The sequence below is a fragment of the Bacillus rossius genome, chromosome 3 (genome assembly GCF_032445375.1).
Source record: "Bacillus rossius redtenbacheri isolate Brsri chromosome 3, Brsri_v3, whole genome shotgun sequence".
In the NCBI taxonomy this organism is placed as follows: domain Eukaryota; kingdom Metazoa; phylum Arthropoda; class Insecta; order Phasmatodea; family Bacillidae; genus Bacillus; species Bacillus rossius.
Genome location: NC_086332.1, coordinates 51,171,020 through 51,198,022, shown reverse-complemented (window position 1 = coordinate 51,198,022; position 27,003 = coordinate 51,171,020). Strand labels below are relative to the sequence as shown.

General features: G+C 38.7%; 1 protein-coding gene across 1 annotated transcript in view; it reads right to left on the bottom strand.

Annotated features, from left to right (window-relative positions):
* The window catches only part of LOC134530676 (serine protease snake-like), a 34,385-nt gene extending 7,605 nt beyond the window's left edge, over positions 1 to 26,780 (bottom strand). The window contains exons 1-4 of the mRNA XM_063365727.1: positions 26,539 to 26,780; positions 6,531 to 6,797; positions 2,842 to 3,011; positions 683 to 795 (exon numbers count right to left, since the gene is read on the bottom strand). Coding sequence (XP_063221797.1) covers positions 683 to 795; positions 2,842 to 3,011; positions 6,531 to 6,797; positions 26,539 to 26,617 — 629 coding nt within the window. The 5' untranslated portion in view covers positions 26,618 to 26,780. The remainder of the gene's footprint in view (positions 1 to 682; positions 796 to 2,841; positions 3,012 to 6,530; positions 6,798 to 26,538) is intronic.
* Positions 26,781 to 27,003: the final 223 nt, after the last annotated feature.

Here is a 27,003-nt window from a genome sequence, read left to right as displayed (position 1 = left end):
TACTTAGAGTGTTTAAAGTTCAAACACCTTAGTTAATATTAATTTTTATACCTATAACATTCTTTTATATTGATCCATGAAACCTATATTCGGATTATTGTGGTAGATTATAGTTGATATTCGTGTTCTCTAATTAGATAACTGAATCTTCATAGAAACTACGCTGCATTTCGACTTCCCGAGGAGGATGTTTCATCCTAAAAAAATGTAAACACCCACGTGGACAAAGGAGGATGTTCTTACTGTAAACTTAACAAGTTTTTTTTTAAATGTTTTGTTAGTATACCGATAATGTTCTTGTGAAATAATGTTAAAAGTAAATGAACTCAAGAGTCCGTAAATTTACGAAGTTCCCTGGATAATTTGTAAGCAGCGTTCTTCGTAAATTGGAAGTGAAAAATTCTAAAAGTGTACTAAACCTGACGAGTCAAGGTAACTAGTAACTAGAACCATTCCCGGCCTTTATGCTTCTCCCCGAGACTCCCGGAAGACGAAGGACTTGATAAAGGCTGGGGAGCCGATGGTCAGCCAAAGGCAAATGGGTTGGGAACAAAACACACAACAACTAGTTTTGTCTGGTTGTGCGCTGAAGTTTCGGAAGAGAGAGGGGCCCTGCCCTGGGGCCCTGTGGCGGACAGTTCCATCGGGCCGAGGGGCCGTTCAGCGCGGAGCAGCCGCTCACCTGTTGCCCGCGGTGAGGCAGTGCGCCGCCGTCAGCACGAAGCGCTCGCTGATCAGCGACCCCCCGCACAGCCACGACACGTTGTCCTCGTCGTCGCCGAAGCCGATGGCCGCCTGCGGGACAAGAGACGCTGGCTGTGAGTCCCTCCCTGGACGTCCGCTGAACATCCAGGCAGTACCGACCCGGTTTTCCGCACCAATGTTTCAAAGGTGAAATGTGTAATATTGAAAATTTTTGACTTACACTGCCATGTTTCCCAGCCCATCATATGACTAACTCTGGTCAGTAGACGTTTAGATTATATAAATAATGGAAAAGCTATATAATAAATATATTTTATTTAGATTCATGTTATCCTTTAGATTATTATCATTCATAACTTGTTCCCTACCTTAGATGTTACAACATTATGTAATAAAATCACACATATATTAAAACTGTTTATTTTCTAAATATATTATTTGACATTAGAAAAACTGATAATTTTTCGACGAAGGAATGTGTCGAATACCATCAAGTACATTTATATTTTTTAAAATTGAAGATAAGTAAGAATTATGTTATATAGTTATCCTACTTTTGGCAGACGTAACTTATTTATTTGGCTATTAGTAATGCTACCTTGAATTTAACGGAGATTGGGGAAGGTGGAAGAGGAATGTAAAAAAATTAGTAACAGTAAGTACCTAAAGCAGTGTGTTATGCTGCTGCACAAACTGGTGAACTGGCCGAAAACACACCGTCATCATGCATTAGCAGTTTCTCAATGGAAAGTTAGTGTGTAATGATTGCAAAGAAACACAGTTTAATTTTCAAATACTCTTATGAATCATTTCTAATATAACCAACCTAATTTTTACAAAATATATACTCAGATAATTTACCCTTATTTTACTAAAAGATAAATATAAAATATGAACATTTTAATAATGGTACTTTTCATATTGTGTTTGAAAATTAAATACTTAACATGATACGGATAACAATTAAAAGAATAAGTACTGCACCTACGCTTGTCTTCTAAAGGTGCTGCGTGGTATTCAGACCGCCTTTACCCCTTCCTTTATACTGCAGTATTCTCTATAAGCTTACATAGACCGATAAAACAAGACACCAGTCGTATGTCAGCATGACTAATAGGTCGTCAGCCCTATAACTTAATGTTTCCTTATTTTCCTATGAATTTAAATATTTGATTTTAATCCAAGGAATTATATTCCCTGTAGACACAATGCATAAACGTTCTTTGCCCGGCAAATACATAAGTAACCATATCAATTGACTGATTTGGAACTACGTCCAATTCTCACCTGGGAAAAAAAAAATGTTTTGGAGCCGAGTTAAAAGTCAGAAACATGCGCATAGTAAAATCGGGATTCACGTGTTAATTGGTTGTTTACACACCTCACTGTCTCTCCGGGTTGCATATGATTGAGTCACGTATTTTTTTACGTGTCAACGTCTAATAAATCGATGAACGCCGGCTGCACGCACGAAAAAGGGTCCCGTTTCACACATTGTCCCGTTACGCTGTATCTCGTTACGCTCATTGTACGCTTGCGCCGCATCTATCTCTCTTCTACTCGATTCGAACAACCATCGATTTGACTTTTCGAGGCACATTAAACTTGAAACACTCCCATTCGTTTCCTACTTTTCCTATCATCGTCCTATCCTTAACAGAATAACACAGATTGGAAGAAGTTAAATAGCAAACATGTATAAAAGTTATAGTTAAAATAATCTCTTCGTTAAAGTAATAAACATATTTGAATTAATGAGTGCAAATAAAAGTACATTTAGCAATTAAATTGTAGATTTCATTTCACTCCTTCTTTGTATCCATACAAAATAGTGATAATTCAATAAAAATGATTCAACTTTATTCATAGAAGTATGCAATCATTTCATCAATGTTTTTTTATGACGTTGTCACGTTAAACTATCGTCCGTAAACCGACTTTACAGACAACCATTTTTTTTTTTTTTAACTGTTTTGTCATTGGCTTATTTTTGTTCGAATGCTTCAGGTGGAGGATATGACCTCCTCATCCCCACTGCATCCGCCGCTGATGGACAATAACTCCAGTCGCTAGACGCGGACACTCAGCTGGACAGCTGGACAGCGAGCGGGGAGGGAGCGGCGGAGCGGCTGTCACCTGGTGCGGGAACTCCTTGGGGTTGGCCGCTATGCCGCCGATGATGAGGTCGGCGGCGGGCGGCACGCCGCAGTCGGAGGTGTTGCCCCTCTCCGGCGGCTCGTCGTCGTCCAGGGCCAGCGTGGCGGCCGCATCCTCGCGCCACACCAGCGCGGCGTAGCGCTCGCACACTGCAACACCCGGCCACCCGGTGTCCTTGCGTGTCTACTGTGTGTACCGCGTGCAGTGGCGTAGCCAGGATTTGTTTATGGGGGGTGTTAAGAAGCATGCCCCCCCCCCTCGTATTCCCGGGGTCCTCCCCCGGGAAAATTTGGATTTTAAGGTGTAAAATAGTGCTATTTTAGTAGTTTTCGGTACTTAAATTTAAATATTGTAATGGTAAATTTTTTATTAATTTTAATATGAAATTTGTTTGAGTGATGAATAAGAAATTAATTAAAGATTTGGTGCTAAGGGGGGGGGGGGGGGGGGTTCGAACCCCTAAACCCCCCCCCCCTTCCAGGCTACGCCCCTGACTGTGTGTATTGTTTCTTTGTTTATATATGGCGAAACAAAAGTTTACTTGCTGTAACAAAATATTTTGTTGCCCTAGCCAAATTTATTGAGGAACAAAATTTATTTGTCACACTTAACCAAATATATAGTTGAGTTGAAAAAAATAAATAATTTGGTTGGGTCAGCAAAATCTTTCCTACTACAACATATTTGTTTGAATCAACAAAACATATTTGTTTCGCTATATATATATATATATAAACAAATATTTTGTTGAGATAAACAAACCTTTCTCTCAGTTTCATTCAATTGAACGTGTGTCGTTTCGTTAAATATGCGTAGTCAAAACTATAGTAGCGCTCAGTACTTACTGATTCAAAACATCTTGTTTTGATAAAATATATTTTTTCAGGGATTCTTTGTCCTTCAGTAACGGTAAAACCTGTTCCGTTGGTCTAATTTGCTTGTAATTGATTCTATTGATTCTTTAGGTCTGACTGTTCGAAGACTTTGGGCTGGACTGATTGAAATATGTTATATTAGCTATCGACGAAGAAGATCTTGTGGTTCGGGGACATCTGGCCTGTACGTCTGACATTATACATGACTTGGTCTCGTGGTCCGAAGACACTTGGTCTATATGTATAGCATTGTATATAAATTGGTTGGAATGTATTTCATGCCTTGAAAAAAAAAAATAAACTTCCGTGTTAGGCAGCGCATCAACATATTTATTTAATCGGACAGGTATTTTGTCCAGAGTTGTTTTTCGTGGAGTGAATGATTAATAAACTCCATGAACGGTAATGGGAAACAAATTTAAAATTTATTTTAAGCTTCAGTTACCCTTATCACTGGCCGAGAATCAAACCAAGGACGGAAATCTATCGGTGACAATAATTATTTTAATAAGTGGTTTTTGATGAATTTGGTTTTTTTTCCAAGATTCTAGGTCAAAAAAATACAAATTTCCAAAATGGCGGCCATATCGGTTTACTGGAGGCTGGTAGATGAGGAACTTAAGCTGATGTTAGGATTTTGAACATAATTTTTAAGAAGATTTTGTATAAAATAATAATACTTTTTTTTTATTCGATCAAATATCGAGCCAAGGATGGATATCGATCAAATCAGTCATTATTTTCACAATTTGTTTATTATTTTTTGAATTTTTCCCGAATTTATAGCTTTAAAATTACAGATTACCAAGATGGTGGTCAAATGTCAAGTTACGGGTGCTCTGGCAAAACATAATTACTGCACTATAGCAGGTAAAATCTAACTTAAATGGCGGTAGCGCCCTCTAGCAGACGAAAATCATATGGCGGCCTCCCGATGACGAAAATAAGAAGGCGTACGTAACGTCATACTAGCTGGTGATATATATATACCGTGACATTAGTGGTGGGAGGTCAGTCAGTGACTTCTGTGGAGGAAAGATCCATCGCCATTTTTATTTTTGCCTTCGCTGAGATTGAACCGATGACTCCAAGCACCATGACGTAAGTGCGTTTTTAATTAAAATTTTATTGAAATTGTATGTAAATATTTTTTTAATTATAGCTTTTTCCTTGATTTCTAGCTAAATAATTACGATTTTCAAGATGGCGGACTTGATGTAATAATTTCGAATTTGCTTACCTTAATTATTAAAATTTTATTAATGAAATATTTTGATATTTTTAAAATCTCCCCCGATTTTCTAGCAAAAAAAAAAATACTTATTTTCAAGATGGCAGCCATAATGAAACGTGCGATGGTGAAATAATTCAAAATGGCAACCATTACATCCTAAGGTTCAAGGTCAATTCCTCAGCGACTTAGTGCGGCTTGCTCATGTGGAATTTCAGCCGCAGCAGGTAATTTTCAAATCGTTGACTTTTTTGAGGACTAAAACGAGAAATTTTCACTTAAGACGGGAATTTTACCCTCGGAATAGGGAAATTTATTTTTCAAATTTTTGACAGAATTTTTGTTTTAAAAACGGGATATTTTGGTGGAATTGGTCGGATTTTTGGAGCATTTTGAGGAATTTAGAATCATTTTTGGCAAACCTTGGCAAATTTTTAAGGTCAAGGTTACACTAAACACATACTGGACACGTATATGATGGCATTTCACGTCACTAGAGTAATGGTTTAGTATGTGAGGCCAATAAAGACAACGTGAGATTCACATACTTTATTTTATCCGGAAAAGTTATCTGGTTAATCGTTAAAACATAGGTACATTTTTTTGTTGATAAGTATCAGTGTAGAATTAAGTAGTTGTTGCCGTAAAATAACTATTTTGCTGAAATTGTTAAATGATCTTGATATCAAAGTGAATTGTTAATTATGTAAACGGTTAGCTAATTTTTTTAAATTTAGGTTTAGGGTGATGAAAATATATTTTTCCGAGACTTTCAACTGCTCAATGGTTTTGAAAACAATAATAATAATATTAATGTTGTCTATTCATCCTTTGTACATTTATCCCCACTGATTCTACTTGGAGAAGTTATGACAACATTAACAACCTCAAAATGTATTGTTAGTGTGAGGAGACCGGCGTTTTAAGAGACGCCGACATTTGGTCTCCAAGTGACGAACAGCCAGACCATCTTAACACTTTTATATCCTTGCTGAGTGTTTGCTTTCATTCGAGGATGAAGGTGTTACCAAAAACTTGAAACTACTTATCCCAATAGCTTGTCTTTGGGAACAACTTTAAGACAGGCCATGAATGAGTTTAATGTATACTCGGGTTTTTACAGGAATGAGCGTCGGAGGTCGATTGAAGATGTTCATAAAAGCTGGAATGCACTACCAGCAGTTGGCTTGAGCACGGGTGTATTTGGAATCATAGCCGTCCTCCACCGAGCCTTCTGGCATAAGGCGGGGACGTAGCGGTCCCTTCACGGTCATGCACACATACAAATTAAGAGTTCCAGCAGCGTATAGAAGAACAGTTTACAAAAAAAAATTTGCGTACTCAGAAAACTATAGACTGGCCTATCAAAAAACTAAGGCCCAAAATTTTTTTTTAAGGAAATTGTTAAACATGGCTATGTTATAATATTTAGTACAAACGTTTTACCTCTTTTGAATTATTTTATATATTGCCAATTATAACGATGGGTAATGTTAAATATAGGTTAATGAAAACCTTTACCCGAATTGTATGTGGGTAAATAAACAAGTAAATGAACTCACTCCTCGTGGCCTTGAGACCTCCTTCTTCGCCCACGCGGTCGGCCGTTGCCGGCGTGGTGGTGGTTGTCGTGGTGGTTGTCGTGGTGGTACTGGTGGTGCTGGTGGTGCTGGTGGCGCCAGCGGAGGGGCAGCACACCACCGGCGTCGTGCCCTCGAACGAGCAGATAGTCGGCTTGATCCTCCTGCGGAACTCTTCCAGCGCCGACGGACAGGCGTCGATCCTCCGGCACAGTCCCGCCTGGCCGCTCGAGTGGGCGCACGTGTCACCTGCCGGCGTCGAGACGTGAGTCCAGCGAACAAGTGCGAGCACCCCGCTCTGTCCCCCTCTGTCCCCCTCTGGGGGAGGATTGGCGGTATATAACCTTCCCCTCTCCTGAAGTTACGCGAGATCTCATATCGGGTGATGCGTGAGCTGTACAACACCTGGAATCGCAAATTACAAATGCGGTGATGCATGTTGAGAACGGGTATGTAACTATCCTAATCCCTAGTTGTCGACTTAATTTTAAAAGTCAATTGTTTTTTTTTTCTTTCCGAATCCCCTCCAGGAATAAATTTCAGTATCAGCCACTGGACAGGCTCTAGGTAGTCCGGTGACTCTGGCGCTAAGGCAGAATAACGAATTAGAGTAAGTAGAACTGAGCGAGCAACAAAACGCACATGTGGATGAAGTTACAACAGTATCCCGAAATACCTCCTGCTTAGTGATTTTTTTTATCACAGTCTTGTCTAAATAAGATATTGTCTCAAATGTCTAACACCCTACCATTTCTTTACCAATAACTCATATATACATAATATTTTTAATTAATGTTTTAATTTAGTCAACTAAACCGTTAGTTTTAATATCTAGCTATATATTCAATCATTCATAACCAAGACCTCCAATAAGTTAAGAAATTGCATCCAAATATTCACACCAATATATTCAAGTAACGTGTTGACGTATGTGCAATGGTTAACTAAATAAAAACATTAGTTTAGTTAATTTAAGATATGTTTTTTAACAAAATGAAGTCGTGTGCTTACTTTCAAGATATGATTAAAAATATTTAGATGATCCGGGATATGTTTCATAGTTAAATAACAGATTTGGCCCAACTCATACTTCCAGTTAAAACGAATTCGGAAACACCTTCATAGGCTTTTAAGTTTCATAATAATTCACTCACTCATTTCTTTATTTGTAACTTCCCTTCGTGCTAATGTTACACGAATGAGGTTTCTGAAGTATAAATATTCTTATTGATGACTTAACATGAAACCAAGCGAATGTTCTAACCCGTATTTCAGCCTCTCAGAATGTTAAGGAACGCCGCGTAGCAGCAGCGTTTGGACAACCCTGTGTTTTGAAGCGGAATCACGGGCTGTGGTCACGCGAAAAAACGTCGTCAACAGGCCTTGGCTACAGTGGAACTCCTTTTGTCCGTAAGTCAAACCTCAACATTACAATCGCACTACTCTGGATGACGGAGTGGAAATTTCTCAGCTCCTGACGGCATGTTCTTGGTAGAGCACAAGTGGAGTGCAGTCGAGTGCTCGAAGAATGCAATTCGCACATTCAGAGGTTCTCGGTACACAGCTGACGTAACACTATGACGTGCGTATTAGCAAGCAAATTAACAGCGTCTGAAAAAAATATTCTTTTTTAAACGCTAACAGTGCTGGAGACTTACTAATCAAATGTACACTTAGGGCGGTATTCAAAGACTTTCGGGTAAGGTAACGAATAAGCACCGCCTTGTTGGGATAGAACCGTAACCTAACTCGCGGGCAGTATTCCAGAACGTGTGTGGCCGGCAGGGCCACATTTTTACTTGTAATTTATTTTTGTTGCTGGTCTCTAGTTTTATATGGTTTTTATTTCACGTATTTTTACGCCTTTTTTTAATTAATGTTAATTTATCTGTAAATTTTTTTTAATTATATTTGTTTCTGTTAATTAGTTATACGCAGTTTGGTAGCTATCGATTATGAGTTTAAGAATATCGATTGTGTTTCACGTAAATACCACTTGGTGAGCGCCCGGCGGTTGGCTGAGGACGTCAGACTTTCGGCTTGCCGGGAGAGAAAAAATCAGCTGGGGCCGCGGGAGTTGGTGCCGAGCGACCGTCGAGGGTGAGAGCCATGTGACGGCGCGGACTGGTGTGCCGGACGGCAACGGGCGACGAAGAGTATTGGGATGGAGGCTCCACGCTGGGTGACAGGGCAATGGATTGCCCTGTGATACTGAACTTATCAAGGTAAAGAGAGGCCGCAATTTTGATTTTTACCCTCGTGGTGCTGCAGTGGGTTTTGGCAAACCTAGTGAACTGTGTATTTTCCCATACTAAATTTTATTTGGACGGAACTTTTATTAGCCAGTTTGGTGAAGAGGCCCATTTGTTTTCACACGTTGTTCCAGTGTGGGATTTTTTTAAAAAAGGTCGCCCGTTTGCCTGTAGTTGCAATAAAAGTATAAGTTTGGAAGAAACGAACATTTTGCAATTTGTTTTTGAGACTTTGTCATCGGAATTTGCATACGTAAAGTTGGCATTTAGCTAATATATCAGCTTGTGCAGTATTATTAAATGTATGCGATCGGTATTGGACTACATGCGCAGCCTGATGTTGGTTGGTGCGGCCATTCTACGTTTTTATAAAATCATTGGCGAGTTAATAAAGAAGTAAGACTTTGTTTGAAGCTGATGATAAATACTTCTGTGGTAACATGGTTATGTTACGTGAAGAGTTTTTGCTACATTTCCCTTAAAAATAAGATAATTTTTTTTTGATCATCGTTCACGCCTTTGTGAATTCGTACCTATGGCCCGGCGTGGCATTAGACTCTGGAGTTGGTGAGGAAGGTCAGGAAGCCAGCGCACGCCTAGGATATTAACTTTGTTTTTTTGGCAAGTCTTTAGCAACGAACATCTGAAGAAAGACTAAACCGTTGATTGAGAGTTTAAGAACTTTATTTAAATAAATTTTTTGTACTTCAGTTTTATTATTGTAGAATTTTTTATATATTTGTATTGATTGTCTTGTTTGATTTTTGGTATTAGGGCAGTCAGTAAATTTTGATATTTTATAGTGGCCACGCCTCACGCCCTTATATATTTTTATACTTGTTGTTATCAGTATTTATATTTTTACGATTTTTTAAAGGTTATTGTTAGTATCGCAAATGGGGATAAGATGCTGCCATTATTAACGTCAGCTTTTGTAACTAAGCTTGTATGGTTATGTATAGTAAAAATTATTTTTGCAAATTTCTATTTTTTAATAACATACGTCCAAAGTCTTGCCTCTTGTTTGTTTAATGGTTACTCTGCTATTATATCCTTTGAATTTTTTGGCCTGACCCCTGGGCAGTGGTGTGGGAAATTTATATTGTTTAGCTTTTTATGCCTGGTTTTAATATTTATTTTTTCCCTTCGCGCCCAGAGTGAGTCGGGGACGCAACCCCTCTTCCAATTAAGGAGGAAGAAGGGTTACAACCTGCGCCACTCTGCTAGGCAGAGACTTTGGACTTTTGCGATTTTGCTGACTTTTTTGATTTTTTTAATAATGGCAGTTTCTTGGATTTATAAACTTCCCAAAGAACAGGTTTACGCTAATTTGCAAGCAGCGGGAGTAGAGAGTGGTCTGGAGGATGACATTGATACCTTACGCAGGAAATTAAGTACCCACATTAAAGAAGGGAGGAAAAAACCTGTTGAGGAAAATGTGGAGAATTCGGAGATCAGCCAAGTAAATTCATTGAATACTGCTATGCAAAGTAAATTACTTTTCAAAGAACTGGATAGGTTGCCATCTTTATGTTCCGGTGGGCCAAGAGATTTAATAAAGTTTTGCTTGGGAGTAGATAGTTTGAAAACTAATTGTTGTTTACAAAATGAGCAAGAATTGTTAAGGTGTATTTCGACTAAATGTAGCGGGATCGCTAGAGACGTGATTACGTCAGGTATAAATAAGTCTGTTGGATGGTCGGTAGTGAAAGAGAATTTGTGGGAATATTTGTGCCCTAAGAGGGTGAAGGACGATCTAATTAAGGAATTGATTTTCCGTTTTCAACGGGAAAATGAAAGCACCTTAGAATTTATACAGGATATTAGAAATCACGTTAATGTATTTGGTCTGCAGTTAGATGATCACCGTTTTGTAGCTATTATTTTGGAAAATCTAAATCCTGCCATCAGACACGAATGCGCATTTATTGGCAGACCTAATAGTGTGGAGGAACTCAACACTTGGGCTATCCAGGTAGATAATATTTTTTACGCTAAATGTGAATTCGATAAGTGTAAAGGCAAAATCAATTTTAAACCGGTTTGTTTTAAAACGCCGGGTAATGAAAAAATTGATAAGACTTGTTTTAAGTGTAATAAGGTAGGGCATTTTGCTAAGGATTGCTCGGTTTCGGAGGTTAATAAATTTGTTTGTGGTTTTTGTGGCAAATATGGTCATTTAGAAAAATTTTGCTTTAAAAAGAAACCGGAGCAGGAAAGACACAAGACATGTTTTAGGTGTGGCAGCATGGACCATTTGATAAAAAAATGTAATCGCAAGAAAAAATTAGTTTGTGGTTTTTGTAATAAAGATGGTCATAATAGCGGGAAATGTAATTTCCGTAAGGAAGTTAAGAAATATCGATTTAACAATAAGCATAGTTTGGCGGTCATTCAGGCAAAAAGAGGTTTATGTGTCAAAGTTTGGTTGTATGATCGTGAGATAGAAGCTTTACTTGATACGGGGGCTAGTTGTAGTTTCATCCAGCAGAAATTTTTGAGTAATTTGGTGCGCGATCATAAATTTTTGAAAACTAAGATCGTAAGTAGTCAAGGCATTAATGTGGCCATGGCGGACGGGCAAAAGGTTCAGGTAAAGGTAAAAGTATTTTTACATTTTAAATTGGAACATTTATCTTGGACACGTGAATTCTGGGTAATGCCCGATTTGATCCATGAAGTAGTTTTGGGAATGGATTTTTTAAATGATAGTAAGGCTATAATAGTGTGCGGCGAGAAAGTAATGAGGTTCGATTTTAATGATAAAATTAAGATAAAATTGTGGGAGAATAAAAAAAAAAGAAAGGTGGTTTGTGGTGGTATCGAAGGGTTAGAGCAAAGGTTGGGTGAGAAGGAAAAATTGCAGATACAGCAATTAAGCGAGGAATATAAGGATGTTATCACTACTAAAATTGGCAAATGTACGCTAATGCCATACAAGATCGTGCTGGTAGATGAAACCCCTATTAAATGTGTGCCGTATCAATGTGCCCCGCCTAAAATGAAAGCCTTTCGAGAAATTATTAATGATTTACTTGATAATAAGGTAATAGTCCCTTCTAAATCCAATTTTGCCTCACCTGCCTTTTTAGTAGATAAGAAAAATAAGGGCAAATATCGTTTGGTCCTTGACTATCGCCTCCTTAATGACAGGGTAAAACTAGATCCGTTTCCCATGCCTAAAGTTGAAATTGTTTTGCAATATTTGGGAAAAGCCAAGTTTTTTACGGTGCTTGATTTGAACTCGGCGTTTCATCAATGTGAATTAGAAGCAAGTAGTCAGAAATTTACCGGGTTTGTCACTCCTTGGGGGCACTTTGAATGGACTAGAGTGCCTTTTGGGGTGAATTTTGGGGCCCAATGTTTGTCACGAATTTTAGGGCACATATTACAAGAATATCAGTATAAATTTGTAATAAGTTTCTTGGATGATATTTGTGTTTTTTCAAATAGTTTTGAAGAACATATAGAACATATAAGAAAAGTACTTGAGAAACTAAAGGGAGCCGGCTTTACCGTAAATCCGGAAAAAATAGTTTGGGCCCGTAGCGAGATAAAATTTTTAGGATACATAATCCGAGAAGGTGAATTGGTCATGGACCAAGATAAGATAAACCCCATAGTTAATTTCCCGGCCCCCCGTAATGTTAAGGGAGTGATGCGCTTTTTAGGAATGCTTGGTTATTTTTCCCGTTTTATACCGAATTACGCTAACCTATGCGCGCCTTTAAATAATTTGAAAAGGAAAGATGTTAAGTTTGTATGGGGGGAAGAGGAAGAACAGGCCTTTAGGAATTTAAAGAAAGCCATAGCTCAACCCCCCATTTTAATACTTCCGGATTTTGAGCAAAAATTTATTGTGCAAGTGGACGCTTCGGGAGTAGGTCTGGGGGCGGTTTTGTTGCAAGAACGTGAGGGAGGTTTAAAACCGGTTATGTATGCTAGTAAATCCCTAAATAAGCACGAGTTAAAATACAGTGTATATGAGAAGGAAGCATTAGCGTGCATATTTGCGTTGGAGAGATTTGAGAGTTTTCTTGAACATGAGAAATTTGAATTATGGACTGACAACCAGGCTTTGACATGGCTTTTTTCCCACCCGCGGCAACTAGGGAAAATAGGGCGGTGGATCATGCGGTTGACGCGTTTTCGTTTTGACCTCAAACATATGAAAGGACAGGATAATGTAGTGGCCGATGCCTTATCGCGCATGTTTGATGAACATGAGTTTCAGTGTAAAGACGAAATGAGAACTGAAGACAAGGAAGAATGTAACATCCTGAGGGAATTCCCTCAAGGATTTATTGATTTGCGCGAAATACAAAAAGAGGATCCTGAGACTAAAGATTTAATAACGCGTTTGGGACAGGATACTACTATAGACTTAGGAATGAAAGACGGGCTTTTGTGTTGGATGAAAGATGGAGAACATAAAGTTTTTGTTCCTAAGGGGGTAAGGAAAATGATAATGCGGTATTACCATGATTCTAATATAGGCGCGCATGGCGGAATCGAAAAAACTATAGATAAAATCTCTAAAGAATTTTTTTGGCCAGGTTTGAAAAAAGACGTAAAAGATCATGTTTTAAGCTGTGAAGATTGCCAGCGCGCTAAGCAATCTAGACATAGTAAGATAGGTAAATACTCTGTTGAAGCTCTGACTAGACCTTGGGAAAGGGTTTATTTGGACATTTTTGGGCCCCTACCTAGATCATTAGGGGGGAATAATTGCTTACTTATAGCGGTAGATGGTTTTTCTAAATTTTGTTTTTTTTTGCCTTTGCGTAATATGAAAAGCGAGAATATTATTAAGGCTTTAGAAACTAAAGTGTGGGGTTTGTTTGGTAGCCCGGAGCAAGTAGTATCAGATAATGCTACATATTTTAAGAGTAAGTGTTTTGAAGTGATGTGTTTAGATTGGGGTATAAAACATATTACTACCAGCCCCTATTATCCCAACCCTAATTTGGTTGAAAGGGTGAATAAAAATGTCAAAGTGGCCCTCACGATTTTTCATCAACGTAACCAACGGAAGTGGGACAGTGTTATCCACGTATTAAATTTAGCTTTTAACATGACCATACACAGTGGTACTAAATTCACACCATCGGAAATTTTTTTGGGAAGAAATGTACCCCATCCTTTACTAAATTGTTGGGGTTTGCGTCCAGCCCTTTTGGAAACCCGAAGCCCCCGTTTGTTGGAAAAAATGTGGGAAGAAGCAGCCGAAAATCTGCAAAAGGTTAGAAAGAAAATGAGTAAGTTTTATAATAAGGGGCGAGTGGATAATGTATTTAAAATTGGTGATGAAGTGCTATGCAGGCAATTTGTTTTGAGTGACAAAGTAGGGTATCAGAGCTCTAAGTTAGAGAATAAGTATGATGGACCGTATAAGATTGTAAAGATTTTAGGGCCGGTTACTGTCTTGTTGGAAGAAGTTGAAAGAAATAATAAGGTAAAAAAGGCCCATGTTAGTCATTTGAAAATGTTTGTAAGGCGGAGTTCCTAAAATGAATGTGGATGACCCTTTTAGGGTGAATATGGCTAAATATTTTTATTTTTATTTTATTTGGAACTTACTCTGGTATGTTTTTTTTTTTTATAATTTGTAGTTGTGGTTATTTTTAAAATTTTCTTTGCTGTTTAAATTTTTTTTTTGTTCAAGGCGGAGGTTGTGGCCGGCAGGGCCACATTTTTACTTGTAATTTATTTTTGTTGCTGGTCTCTAGTTTTATATGGTTTTTATTTCACGTATTTTTACGCCTTTTTTAATTAATGTTAATTTATCTGTAAATTTTTTTTAATTATATTTGTTTCTGTTAATTAGTTATACGCAGTTTGGTAGCTATCGATTATGAGTTTAAGAATATCGATTGTGTTTCACGTAAATACCACTTGGTGAGCGCCCGGCGGTTGGCTGAGGACGTCAGACTTTCGGCTTGCCGGGAGAGAAAAAATCAGCTGGGGCCGCGGGAGTTGGTGCCGAGCGACCGTCGAGGGTGAGAGCCATGTGACGGCGCGGACTGGTGTGCCGGACGGCAACGGGCGACGAAGAGTATTGGGATGGAGGCTCCACGCTGGGTGACAGGGCAATGGATTGCCCTGTGATACTGAACTTATCAAGGTAAAGAGAGGCCGCAATTTTGATTTTTACCCTCGTGGTGCTGCAGTGGGTTTTGGCAAACCTAGTGAACTGTGTATTTTCCCATACTAAATTTTATTTGGACGGAACTTTTATTAGCCAGTTTGGTGAAGAGGCCCATTTGTTTTCACACGTTGTTCCAGTGTGGGATTTTTTTAAAAAAGGTCGCCCGTTTGCCTGTAGTTGCAATAAAAGTATAAGTTTGGAAGAAACGAACATTTTGCAATTTGTTTTTGAGACTTTGTCATCGGAATTTGCATACGTAAAGTTGGCATTTAGCTAATATATCAGCTTGTGCAGTATTATTAAATGTATGCGATCGGTATTGGACTACATGCGCAGCCTGATGTTGGTTGGTGCGGCCATTCTACGTTTTTATAAAATCATTGGCGAGTTAATAAAGAAGTAAGACTTTGTTTGAAGCTGATGATAAATACTTCTGTGGTAACATGGTTATGTTACGTGAAGAGTTTTTGCTACATTTCCCTTAAAAATAAGATAATTTTTTTTTGATCATCGTTCACGCCTTTGTGAATTCGTACCTATGGCCCGGCGTGGCATTAGACTCTGGAGTTGGTGAGGAAGGTCAGGAAGCCAGCGCACGCCTAGGATATTAACTTTGTTTTTTTGGCAAGTCTTTAGCAACGAACATCTGAAGAAAGACTAAACCGTTGATTGAGAGTTTAAGAACTTTATTTAAATAAATTTTTTGTACTTCAGTTTTATTATTGTAGAATTTTTTATATATTTGTATTGATTGTCTTGTTTGATTTTTGGTATTAGGGCAGTCAGTAAATTTTGATATTTTATAGTGGCCACGCCTCACGCCCTTATATATTTTTATACTTGTTGTTATCAGTATTTATATTTTTACGATTTTTTAAAGGTTATTGTTAGTATCGAAAATGGGGATAAGATGCTGCCATTATTAACGTCAGCTTTTGTAACTAAGCTTGTATGGTTATGTATAGTAAAAATTATTTTTGCAAATTTCTATTTTTTAATAACATACGTCCAAAGTCTTGCCTCTTGTTTGTTTAATGGTTACTCTGCTATTATATCCTTTGAATTTTTTGGCCTGACCCCTGGGCAGTGGTGTGGGAAATTTATATTGTTTAGCTTTTTATGCCTGGTTTTAATATTTATTTTTTCCCTTCGCGCCCAGAGTGAGTCGGGGACGCAACCCCTCTTCCAATTAAGGAGGAAGAAGGGTTACACGTGTCCAAACAGAAGCTGAATAAGGAAACAAATTGACAACCGTTTTAATAAACGGTGCCCTACGCGAGCCTAGAAACTGGTTTCAACGAATTCTAGTGGACATTTCGCAACTATCGATACATTGTTACGGCACAAATACAGCAGCACCATTGCACAAAAATAGAACCATCTTTCTAATTTTCTCAAGTATTTTATAAATTGCTAATATTATTTGCCTTGACCATTATATTGAACAAAATGTATTCCAAGATAGTTTCGCTATCATAGAGTTTCATTTGGCACACCAACATGCTTGGTACGCCCTCCGATGATCACAAAAGTTACTATATTCGATTTAATGGCGCCAGACGTGGGTCCGCAATCTCAACGAAATCAACGAGAAAGTGAGTTCTGCGAATGAGTGGAATTCGGGCAACAGATCGGCAACGGATATACACCAAAATACATTCCCTAAAAATAAGAGGCTGGCCGTGTCCTATCGTGCACTAGGAGTACTGTTAGGGTACAGGTAGTATATTCAACACCTAAACCCTTATTTAGTTTCTTGGAATACTGGCCTTAAGGGCCCTATCACAATCACGTAGGCTTGTCTGTCTGCTATGCCTGACCGTGTTTTCCGACCATGCTGTCTGATATGTTTTCTGTAGAAGCGTGCCACCATTGACTTGTCCGCTGCATCTGGTTCGCAAATCTTAGAGAGCGTAGCACGGGTGATTGCTATAGCTATCTAACTGGCTTACTTCGTTGGCTTTAGCCCATTCATGGGCAAAGTACGGCCCGCGGGCGAAGTGCAGTCCTTCGGGCTAGCCAATCCGGCCCGCAACATGGTTTTGAAAACTCCTACAATTACACATAAGACAAACTGTATTTTCTGCATAGCTAGAATAGAATAACGGGTTTCTTCTCAGTAGGGTATTATCGCATCTAATATTAACTGAGTTCGCACGCAACCTCGCGTAGGCGTAGTGCCGTAGTGGATGTCTGTAGATCTGTAGCATGGCGATGTGGAGTACAATGCGTGTGGCAGTGTTCACATTGGTGTCTTCACAGATCCTGGCCTGTAGAGCGCACTGTGTTGCTCGGCTAAGTTCGGAACTAATCGGGTGCTACCATTTTCTTTTCGTCTGTTCTCAAGATCAGTGTAGTTCGGACAGTCACGTAAACAGTGTTAAGTCACCTCTGCGGCCGTGTTTTAATGAGATGGTTTATGTTAATATTGTAACACTCAACAGGGGCTATTAGTAAATTGTCTGTCTCAGTATAAAAACAAAAAAAAAAATCAATCAATTGAAAACCATTATGAGTTGACTTTAACTTCATTTGGTGGGGGGGGGGGGGGGGGGGGGCTGTAACTCAGAGGACATACACGCTTAGGATAGCAAGAGGTTTATTCTTACAGTACCACTAAACTTGATAAAATACTTTTCATTCTAGTATTGAAACGAATAAGTCCATCATCCCGTACAAGATTTCTGGTGAGAGATTAATTAAAGGATTTTTTTAAATAACTTAACCCTAATTTAAAAGATACATTTATTTTTTTAACTTCTAATGAATAAAATCAATCTCAAGGAACAGGTATTATTATTAAGATTAAAATTAAAATTTTCAACTTCTACCTTTCAATTATGACTCACGTAATTAACTACTGAACGACCATACAAGAGAGAGAGCTTCACCAAAATCTTCCCAAATCATTTCCGACGTGTTAACATCTAAAATCATAATTTATTAATACAGCTGTGAAACGATAGTTCTGTACTCACATTATTAAAGAAGCTTAACATGTCTTGATCCATCAATTTAAAACTAACACAGGGGCCTATACTGCCCTTGAAAACCTGAACGAGCTTTACATTTTCAAACTTGGACTCTACCGACTCGTTACCAAGTCGGGCAGCATCCCGACCAGTGAGCCTACCTAGTGTAACATTACCTGTTCGTAGCTAAAGCCGTTCTTGCGCTGACGTGTTTACACTTTTGTCAGTAACGCATGCAGCGTGAGGCTTCATTTGACGATGGAATTAGCCTATTGTACACACAGACATGTACTTAATGACATTACTCTGTGTCCTCATGCGGGAACCACAATAGTTGGCGATACAATGGACATGACGCACATAAAATAATTTTCTAACCACTCACGTTAAACACATCTGTGACCTCAGTACAATAAAACTGGCGGGAGAAATAGACTTCCAGATAATAAAAATGTTCTATTCCCATCCCTCTAATATATCTTTCATGAAAATATTTTACGAGACTCCGCGGTATTTCAGTCACAGTTTAAAATACTATTTCCGTAAAGCAAACTTTTTTGATTATTTAGTAGAGCCAACCTCCTAGCTTGCTGGTCTTTCACTTAGCCAGAGAATTTATACATTTAATCATGTAGGTTCGAATTAGTGTTCTACTACCTGCAGTACAAAGTGCCCTGATATTTGCAGAAATAATTTCACCGATGTGCCCTTTGTTTTCTAATGACTGTGTATTCGTAGCATTCCATATTGATCAGGTGATTTTCGTTTTCGAAAAATTGTTAGACTGGTGCATTGGTAATACTATTATTATTATTATTTATGTATTTTTAAACGGTTTTTGTTTTATAAATGTATCAGTGAAATCTTTGAACTATAATCAAGCAGTGATTTTTCAAATCAAGAATTACATATTTTTCTACTATGTCTCTTTAAATCCTGTACACATGATGGCTCTCGTGCATTTGGTACGTATGTAATGTCAAGAAAGGTTTTAATCATAAACTTTAATTTGGTTTGTCGCACAGGTAAAAACAGCATGCTCACGGTGACTTTCGTAACACACCAGTCCGTCACGCTAATATGGTGAGGCAAGAGATGATACCTCTACCCCTAATACACATAAATTCAATTACTCATATTTAAATACGTGTACAGTCTTTCAAAGCGGTTCAAATCTCAGTATAATATTGCATATAGGTCATCCTAATTCTTCTGTGCTTACTTTGGCCGAGATTTTTAATGTTTCAGATAGGCAAATAGTCCCTCGGCAGAAGTATGGCTGTTTACAGAATGATAGTGGAAACTGCATATTAGTAAGCGACTTACATAACAAGCCTTTTAATTTAGTTCTGATTATTATAACTTATTCCATATTATAAATAACATAATTTTTGAGCACGCAATATACAAGCCAACATGACTAGTAAAAATATTTCGCCAAGAAAGTTAGTACACTTGTGATAAGTCAAACTTTGGCTTAAAGAATTACAAATATAAATTCCCAGTTCGGTTAACCAAAAAACATAAGAGCAAAAAAATAATTTGTAGTTTTTTTTAAATGTTGAAAATATATAAGTATGTTACACTTATATTGGGGTTAAAATTCAAAAGTTTTTAAAATTATAATTGAGGTTTGCTATTTATTTAATTATTTTTTTCTAGTTTTATTTGCGAAGCTAAAAAAAATCAACACGAATCTGGGAAATCAGTTACATAAGTTGTAGAAACGAAGACGGGTGACCGCACAGGGATTGGAGCCCAGGTCCTCGGAATGCACGTGTAAATCGTCCTGCTTCTTCCGAGCTGTCTGGTCCGCGTGCACACGCTGTTCTAGCTCGTTTACGAGCTTGGACTTCGTGGGGCTCGTGGTTACGTCACGGGAAAGAGCAGACAGATTAACGTTGTTTTTAACGCGTTTCCGTCCGAACCTTGCTCAAGGTCAACCAAGTTCTAAGGGGAGAGGCTGGAACTGCCTCACTCCTGACGCGGGGAAATTCCTCTGTTGTAAAAGTCAGAGTTCCACATCGCCGTCACGCTAGTCTGCAAGAACGCTGCCGGCTCAAAGTTGGTCAACGCGGTTCGACACGATGGAGAGGGATAATGGGTAATATTTCCTGGTTGGATTTGCATCCACTTGTGGACTTATTTCTGGGTAGTATTATTACGTGTGGCTCTCTGGTTAACAGGTAAATATCACTATTCAAAGTGTAAGCTGGCAGACGCGTGAGGAGTATGTTCGTAAAATTACATATACTAGGATTTAGTAATTTTACAATTCGGTCGTATTTTTGTAAAAAAAAAACAAATACATTAGGTGTAATTTTACACATATGTTTCTAGAAAACCAAATTGTGCAACATGCTTCGGTCAAAATACATGACTGTTCATATTTCATTACAATAACGAGTTAAATTACGCATGTGGATGAATAGATTAAATAAAGATAAAATCAATTGTTAAATAAATCAATGTCCTGCCAGTCTGTCAGTACTATTTACTTGTAGGTAGAAACATACGTCATATTCAATGTACTAAATATTTGTTACAGTAAATTTACAACTGCCAAGGAACTGCAACAGAATGACTTTTATTTCAATCATGAAAATCTAAGTTAAACCAAAAGAAAAATCTTCCTATGTCTATATATTTGAAATATTACAATGAAATATATATAATATATATTTTATAATATATTATAATAATTTAGTCATAATACACTAATAAAAACGTTTTTGACCACAGTGTATTTTTCATGCTTGATGTGTGCATAAATGTTTTCTTGATCGAAACACTTCAGTATTGCCATAAAGATCTGAAAAAATTGCCTCCTGTCCACTGTAGGTCAAATGCGGCCTGTGAACTCGATATGCTCCAGAAGAGCACTCTGCATCTACAATTATTCACGCAGAAAGTAGAGTGTGTGCTCTGTCTAGTGAGTCAACCCTCCTAGGGTTATCTCCACGTTTTTTTCGTACGCGCAGCGTTACCTTGCGACTGGACTTGCTGTTCGAGCAGCAGGTTGCCCGCTCTGTCGGCGTACCCATTGCGACGTCCTAACAACATGGTAGGGTTATCGTGTTACACGCACTTACCACGCAGTGGTGGCCCACGATAAAAAAAAACATGTGATGGCTGCTACCAACGAATTATGGCTTGCTGGAACCAAACTGAGAATGTCATATAACTGCGCTATGCCCTCCTGGAGATAACAGAGCGAGCTGTATCGATCCAGACTGCAAGACCCCACATCCAGAGGGACAGCTCATCTGCCAAACGCCCAATATCACCTTTACTAACCGTGAAACCAGGAGAAAATAAGCACGACAGCAGTTGCAATGAGACCTGGAGTAATCGCGTAAGATCGCCTTTACTAAGTGAAGATTCGTCTGTGACGCCTGACGATCGTCGGAAAAGACTGTGGATACGCCTGTTACCACTGCACGACTCAATTACATAGTCGGGTCCAGTAGGGAGAATCGATCATGTTTTAGGCGGGCATCGTGTACGGACTCGGATGGCATTAATCGTTTTTTACAGGGCAAATAGGTATCTACAGTATCACGAAAGGATCATTCATTCCATTGCTCAGCTTTACCGCCAACATTTAGGCAGTAAATTCATCTTAAAATACTACAATTCACGAGTGCACGGTGTCCGACTCGAGAACGCCTTCCTCCATCTGACATCTACAGAACGGAATGGCCTGCCGATGGCTCCCGGCATGAACCTAGCTGAGCATGCTTAGGACGTTTCGAAACATAAAGTGCAAATTTGAATGATTTATAGAATGACCAAATTTCCATATTTCTGGCTTTACTTTGGTTGGTGTTTTACAGCAATGTGTGTGCTTTAGTGTCATAAAATATGTACTTTCATTCACTGTTCGTAGTACTCTGTGGCTCACACTCTTGCACCGAAACCCAGATGGAAATTTTTTTGAGAAAAATAAGTATGCAAACAGTGTTTAACCATGTAGTCCTCTGTGCTGCCTGAAATGTCTTTATGTGAAGATGAAAACAGAAACACTTACTCTTCAAGAAAAGTGTAATTGAGATCTTTTCACAAGCATCGGTGCTTGGTTGACGGTATTTTAATCTTGGCAACGTAAGTTTAGTAAAAAAATTGCAAAAACCCGAAAATAAATGACTTACAAGAGGATTATAAAATGCATGGAATTCCGTCATCAGCTGAAAAAGTAAATTTCAAGCAGATAGTGCGTTAAGCCACGTGCTGGTATATTGGATGATATTATTGAACACAATTAAAGAAGTGCAGTTATTTTGCCGGTCACAAGTCAGAAGCGGATATGCACCTCACCACACATCTTCCTGCGCGGACGTGAAGTATCTGCTCTTATCTGCGTTGACCTCAGGACGCGGAATTTAAGGAGGCGGAAAACGGGGTGGGTGTTACCATTGAAATTTGCGGTTTCCTCAAGACGCTTCCTTCCTTCGTATTGCTGTCAGAGCCTCATATCAGCCCGACGTACCACATGGAAATGTTGCCAACTCATAGCTAAAAATACAGATTTCCGGATGCGTTGGTCGGGTATTTGTGTCTCAGCACTAGCTATGCTTTTTGATATACTAATTTAGAAATAAAATTTGTATGGAAATTAAACTACATCAATGTCCAGTTTCTGCTTCCAGCCAAACATTCTCTTCCCTCCCTCCTCTAGCCATTTTCAATGTTAATCTAAGCAGGATATGCCCTCATTGCCATTCTTAGACTGTGTCCGAACTCGCCTGAAATACATATTTGAGAAATGTTCCTCTGAAGTGACATCTAAGGGGAGGCCCGAACTGCAAGTGAGGTATGCAGTTATGAAAGGAAACGAGTATGTGTACTTATCGCGTACATGCAGGTAAATACACGTCGCCATTTTGAAAATGTTTTGTAGGTTGTATTTAATTGAACACTATGTGTAATATTAAGCTACTTAAACTAAATTTCACTTTAAAATTTACCATTTAAGTTGATAAATGGTGGAATAACTATATAAATAGTTTTATAAGGAATATCCCCTCAATTATTTTGAAAAGTTATTGTTACTTACTAAATCAAGGTAGAAAAGTAAGACGATTACAATAAATTTGTGTGTTAGTATCTAATGCAATAATTATATTTCCCGCTAAATTTTAGAAGGATATATACCTATATAAATTTCACAAAAAAAATGTTAATTTGTTTAACAGGATGATATCATTTGTAGAAGACGAAACGTATAGGTAGGCATACACATCCGAAAGTCTAGTACGGCACATGGGCAAGTAAATTACGCAGGGTCGAAAGTACATATTTACTGTACTTAGTACGTGTCGGACACGGTATTTGACTTTTTGTTTTCGCGCTCACAAAAATGAGTTATAAAATGACAAACATAAAAACGTTTAAAGTTACAAATAAAATCTTATGAGTTGAATTGCTATGTAAAAAAGCTTTTTTTTTTCCTTTTGGTTAATTTTTAATGCAGACCTTAGGAGCCAGAATAGAGTTAACACTCTTGAGATGTGGGCTACTAGATAAGTTCGGACGGGAATTATTTATGGTCTCGACAAGCGGTACCAACCCAGCAATGAGAGTTGAAAACACTTAGTTTTTAAATAATTAAATAATATCTCAGAAAAAAAAAGCCATGAAATTGTGACATTATACTTTTTTCACTAGTTACCATTGGTATGTGTGCATAATATGCATATTATGTTTTTTTTTGGAAATTCCTTATTAACATTTTTTATGCTTACATTTTCATTTAATATGGTTTTTCTTGTTGAAATAAATGAACATTATTTAACTACTGAAGTGTTCAATCAAATTCGACGTTTTCTTTACCCGGAAGTACGCGAGGAGGACACCGATTTGTTTACTCGCATACCTGCATACTTCACCAGCCTTTATGCATGACACTTCCCGGGAACAAGTACGCACGAGGCTGACTCGGACACTGCCCAGGTGCGATGCAAGACGAGCGACTGGGAGGTCTCGCCGCGGGATGGGCACCCGCGCGCGCCCGGGGCGGAGAAACCAACACGGCTGCGCCTGGGGTCGGGTCCCCAAGGTGATCAGGTACGAGCCCGCCGCGCACGACGCCACCAGCTGGTTCCGAGGAAGCTCAGGTCCGGGCCTAGCGAGACACTGACCTTCTGAAAACCGACGCTAACGTGTTTCGACTTCGCTTCGCCAAACAAAAATGGTCGAGGTAGCATCGGCTTCTCCGAGAGGATTCGCGTCGAGCTACCCCGTGGAGGACGGACGTACAGAGAGCAGGAAGGTCCAAGAACTACCCGTGTGCTCGCACGCGGCCCCGGAGGTGTATTTACAAGCTGATAACGAGGGCAAACAGCTCCTCTAGGGAACAAGCGGAACAAATTAAGTGAAAGCATCCACAATAAACCAAAAACCAGTTACTACCCTACTTACTTACGGGGAAAGTGCATATGAAGTCAACGAACAATTTCTTAATGGGTGTTTCTGCTTCCTCAGGAACAAGAAATAATAACTGAGAATTGTGGGAAAGTTTAATGAAAGCACGCAATTCACTAAACTTTACTATTTTAGCTATCTCAGCATACCTATCCTTCCAGATGATTTTTTAACGAATAGACGGAATAGTTTTACGCTGCGAGTTATATGTTTTCCGATCTCTCTTATTTCTTACTCTATGAAAGATAAGAACCGCGATGGGGAGGATGAGCGTATATCGGTTCAACTGCGGTAGAGATACGAGTATTAGCCGTGTATCTGTAGATAACATAGACAAAGGAATAGTAGGGATGTTTTTTTCTTAGTCATGCAATCATGACACTTATTTGGTATATTCATCCCCGCGCTCACAAAGTCAAATGACGTCGTAGGCACAAAAACATGATGATCAAAAATTATGGCAAATCATTAATATTTATATTTATGTATAGTTATGAATACTGAAGAATAGTATTCGTTTCGCAGCGCTGTAAAACCTTAACTAATAAATAAATTAAAAAGGTTTACAACATAAATTGTTCCTTAAAACACCATCTATAAAATGGTCTCATATTTTTTGTTGTAAAATGATTAGAAAAAAAGTTCTATCGACAAAGATTTATTTTTCTCTAATTTTTATGGATGTTCGCTTATAACTTTTTAATTTATGGTTCTACGACTAAAAGTTACTGGACAAAAGTTGTAGATAATTTTATTTGCAACAAAAAATGTTCAATAATATTTTTTTTGAGACCTATAGTTTGGGAGATAACCCGTAAAAATCCATTTTAACCTCTTTTTCCAAGATGGCGGCCGTGGGACAAGGGTTGCAACCCCACAAACTTGGATTTAATTTTACACTAACCCCCTTTCATATCTAAAAAATAAAATGGCGTCCTCTGAAAACGCAACCCCAAATGTAACTTTTCAATGGACTATTTCATTTTTAACAAAACCATGTCGAAAACGGTTATGGTCACAGTATTAAATTTTTAATCGGTTTATGGAATACAATTAGCAAGTTCAACGCGAAACTCCGCCCAGCCTTAGCGTCATTTTGTGCGGATCACACTCAAGCAACCTTGACCGTGAACCCCTAGGAACACTTCTAATGGTAGCGTTCATTTTTTAAAAATATATAAATTATTTAATGGCTATTCCTGTAACCATGTCACGATATCTATGATTTATTTGATGTTTGGTTGCGAGTATTCTCACCAGATAATTAATAAAACTTTTTTTGCAAGCTGTAAAAGTGTTACGCAATTGACCGTAACTACGACACTTGCATGACTTTTTATTGCTCTTAGATAATATTTATAAATAGATGGTGGAATATCTTGTGACGGATTATAGTTATCGTGATAAATTTATGGAAATAACCTATAGGAAAGTAGGTATAGTCTACGAGATGTAATTTCACAGAAAAAAAAGTTTTCTGTACTTTTACAAAATATTCCTTTGGAAACCACATGCTGAAAAATTATTTGTAATACTAAAACAAATATATTTAAACTTTGTACATCACAGGGCTATGGTTATTTTTGCATGTAATTAAATACTTTTTTTGGGATAATCCTGAGTATTTCTTACGAAAATAGACACATCATTTTTTTTTTAAATTTTAGTTGCTGTTTCATTCAAGCAAAATTTTTTAAACCATGGAAAATATAAACTAATATTCAATAATTCGACTTAATTTTGTTATGCTATTTTTTCAACAGTGTTTGTAAACAATTTCACGTGGTTATCATTGTTCGTAATCAAACATCAAGTGTTGCTTTGCAAGTGACATCTAGGAAATGGTTACCGCTGGTACTAATTTTGAGAAATGTCAAAATTTGACACAGTTTGCATGACACAAGGCTAAAGACAAGAAAATGAAATAACAAACGTGGTGACAGAGACAGAGCCTTACGTAAAGGTTCGGTCTCACACGCCATGTTTGTTCATTCGTTTTTTTTTCCCATTACTATTTTATAACGGCTATTTCTAAAAAAATTTTAATCTTGATCACTTTTTTGCATTTGTTGATTTGGCACAAACATTTTAAAACAGATATTCAGTTAGTGCAGAACAACGAGTGAAAACTGCGTGCGAGACGGAGCGACCCTCCAGTCCCCGGGCGCGAGAGACGCGCGGGCGAGCGCGTGTACCTGCGAACAGCTGCTGCTGCGCGCCGGCCGAGGTCGCCAGCACGGCGAGGAGAAGGAAGCGGCGAGTCACGCGCTCCATGGCCGTCGAGAGTTGCCGAGCCACTGGTCGCCCCTCCCTCCGCGCCGGGTCCCTATATGCCCGGCGAGGTGACGTGACGACGAGGTAGAGGAGGAAGAGGAGGAGGAAAAGACGGACGGAGGAAGCCGGCGGTCGCCTGCTGATGTCACTCCTGCCTCACTGTCGGGGTCCCAGCCGGCGCCGACCGCAGCGCGCCCGCGAGAAAGCTCTGAATGAGAGAAGGCAAGGGGGAACAACGGGCTACAGACGACTCGTGCTGAGCACCTCGCAGCCCCACTACCTCCGCCAGATTCTTGTGCCGGCACCGACAGTCGGGTGTCGTTCACCTGACCACCACATTCATCGGGCATGTATGAAACGTCTCAAACACTTTATCCCCTCCCCCA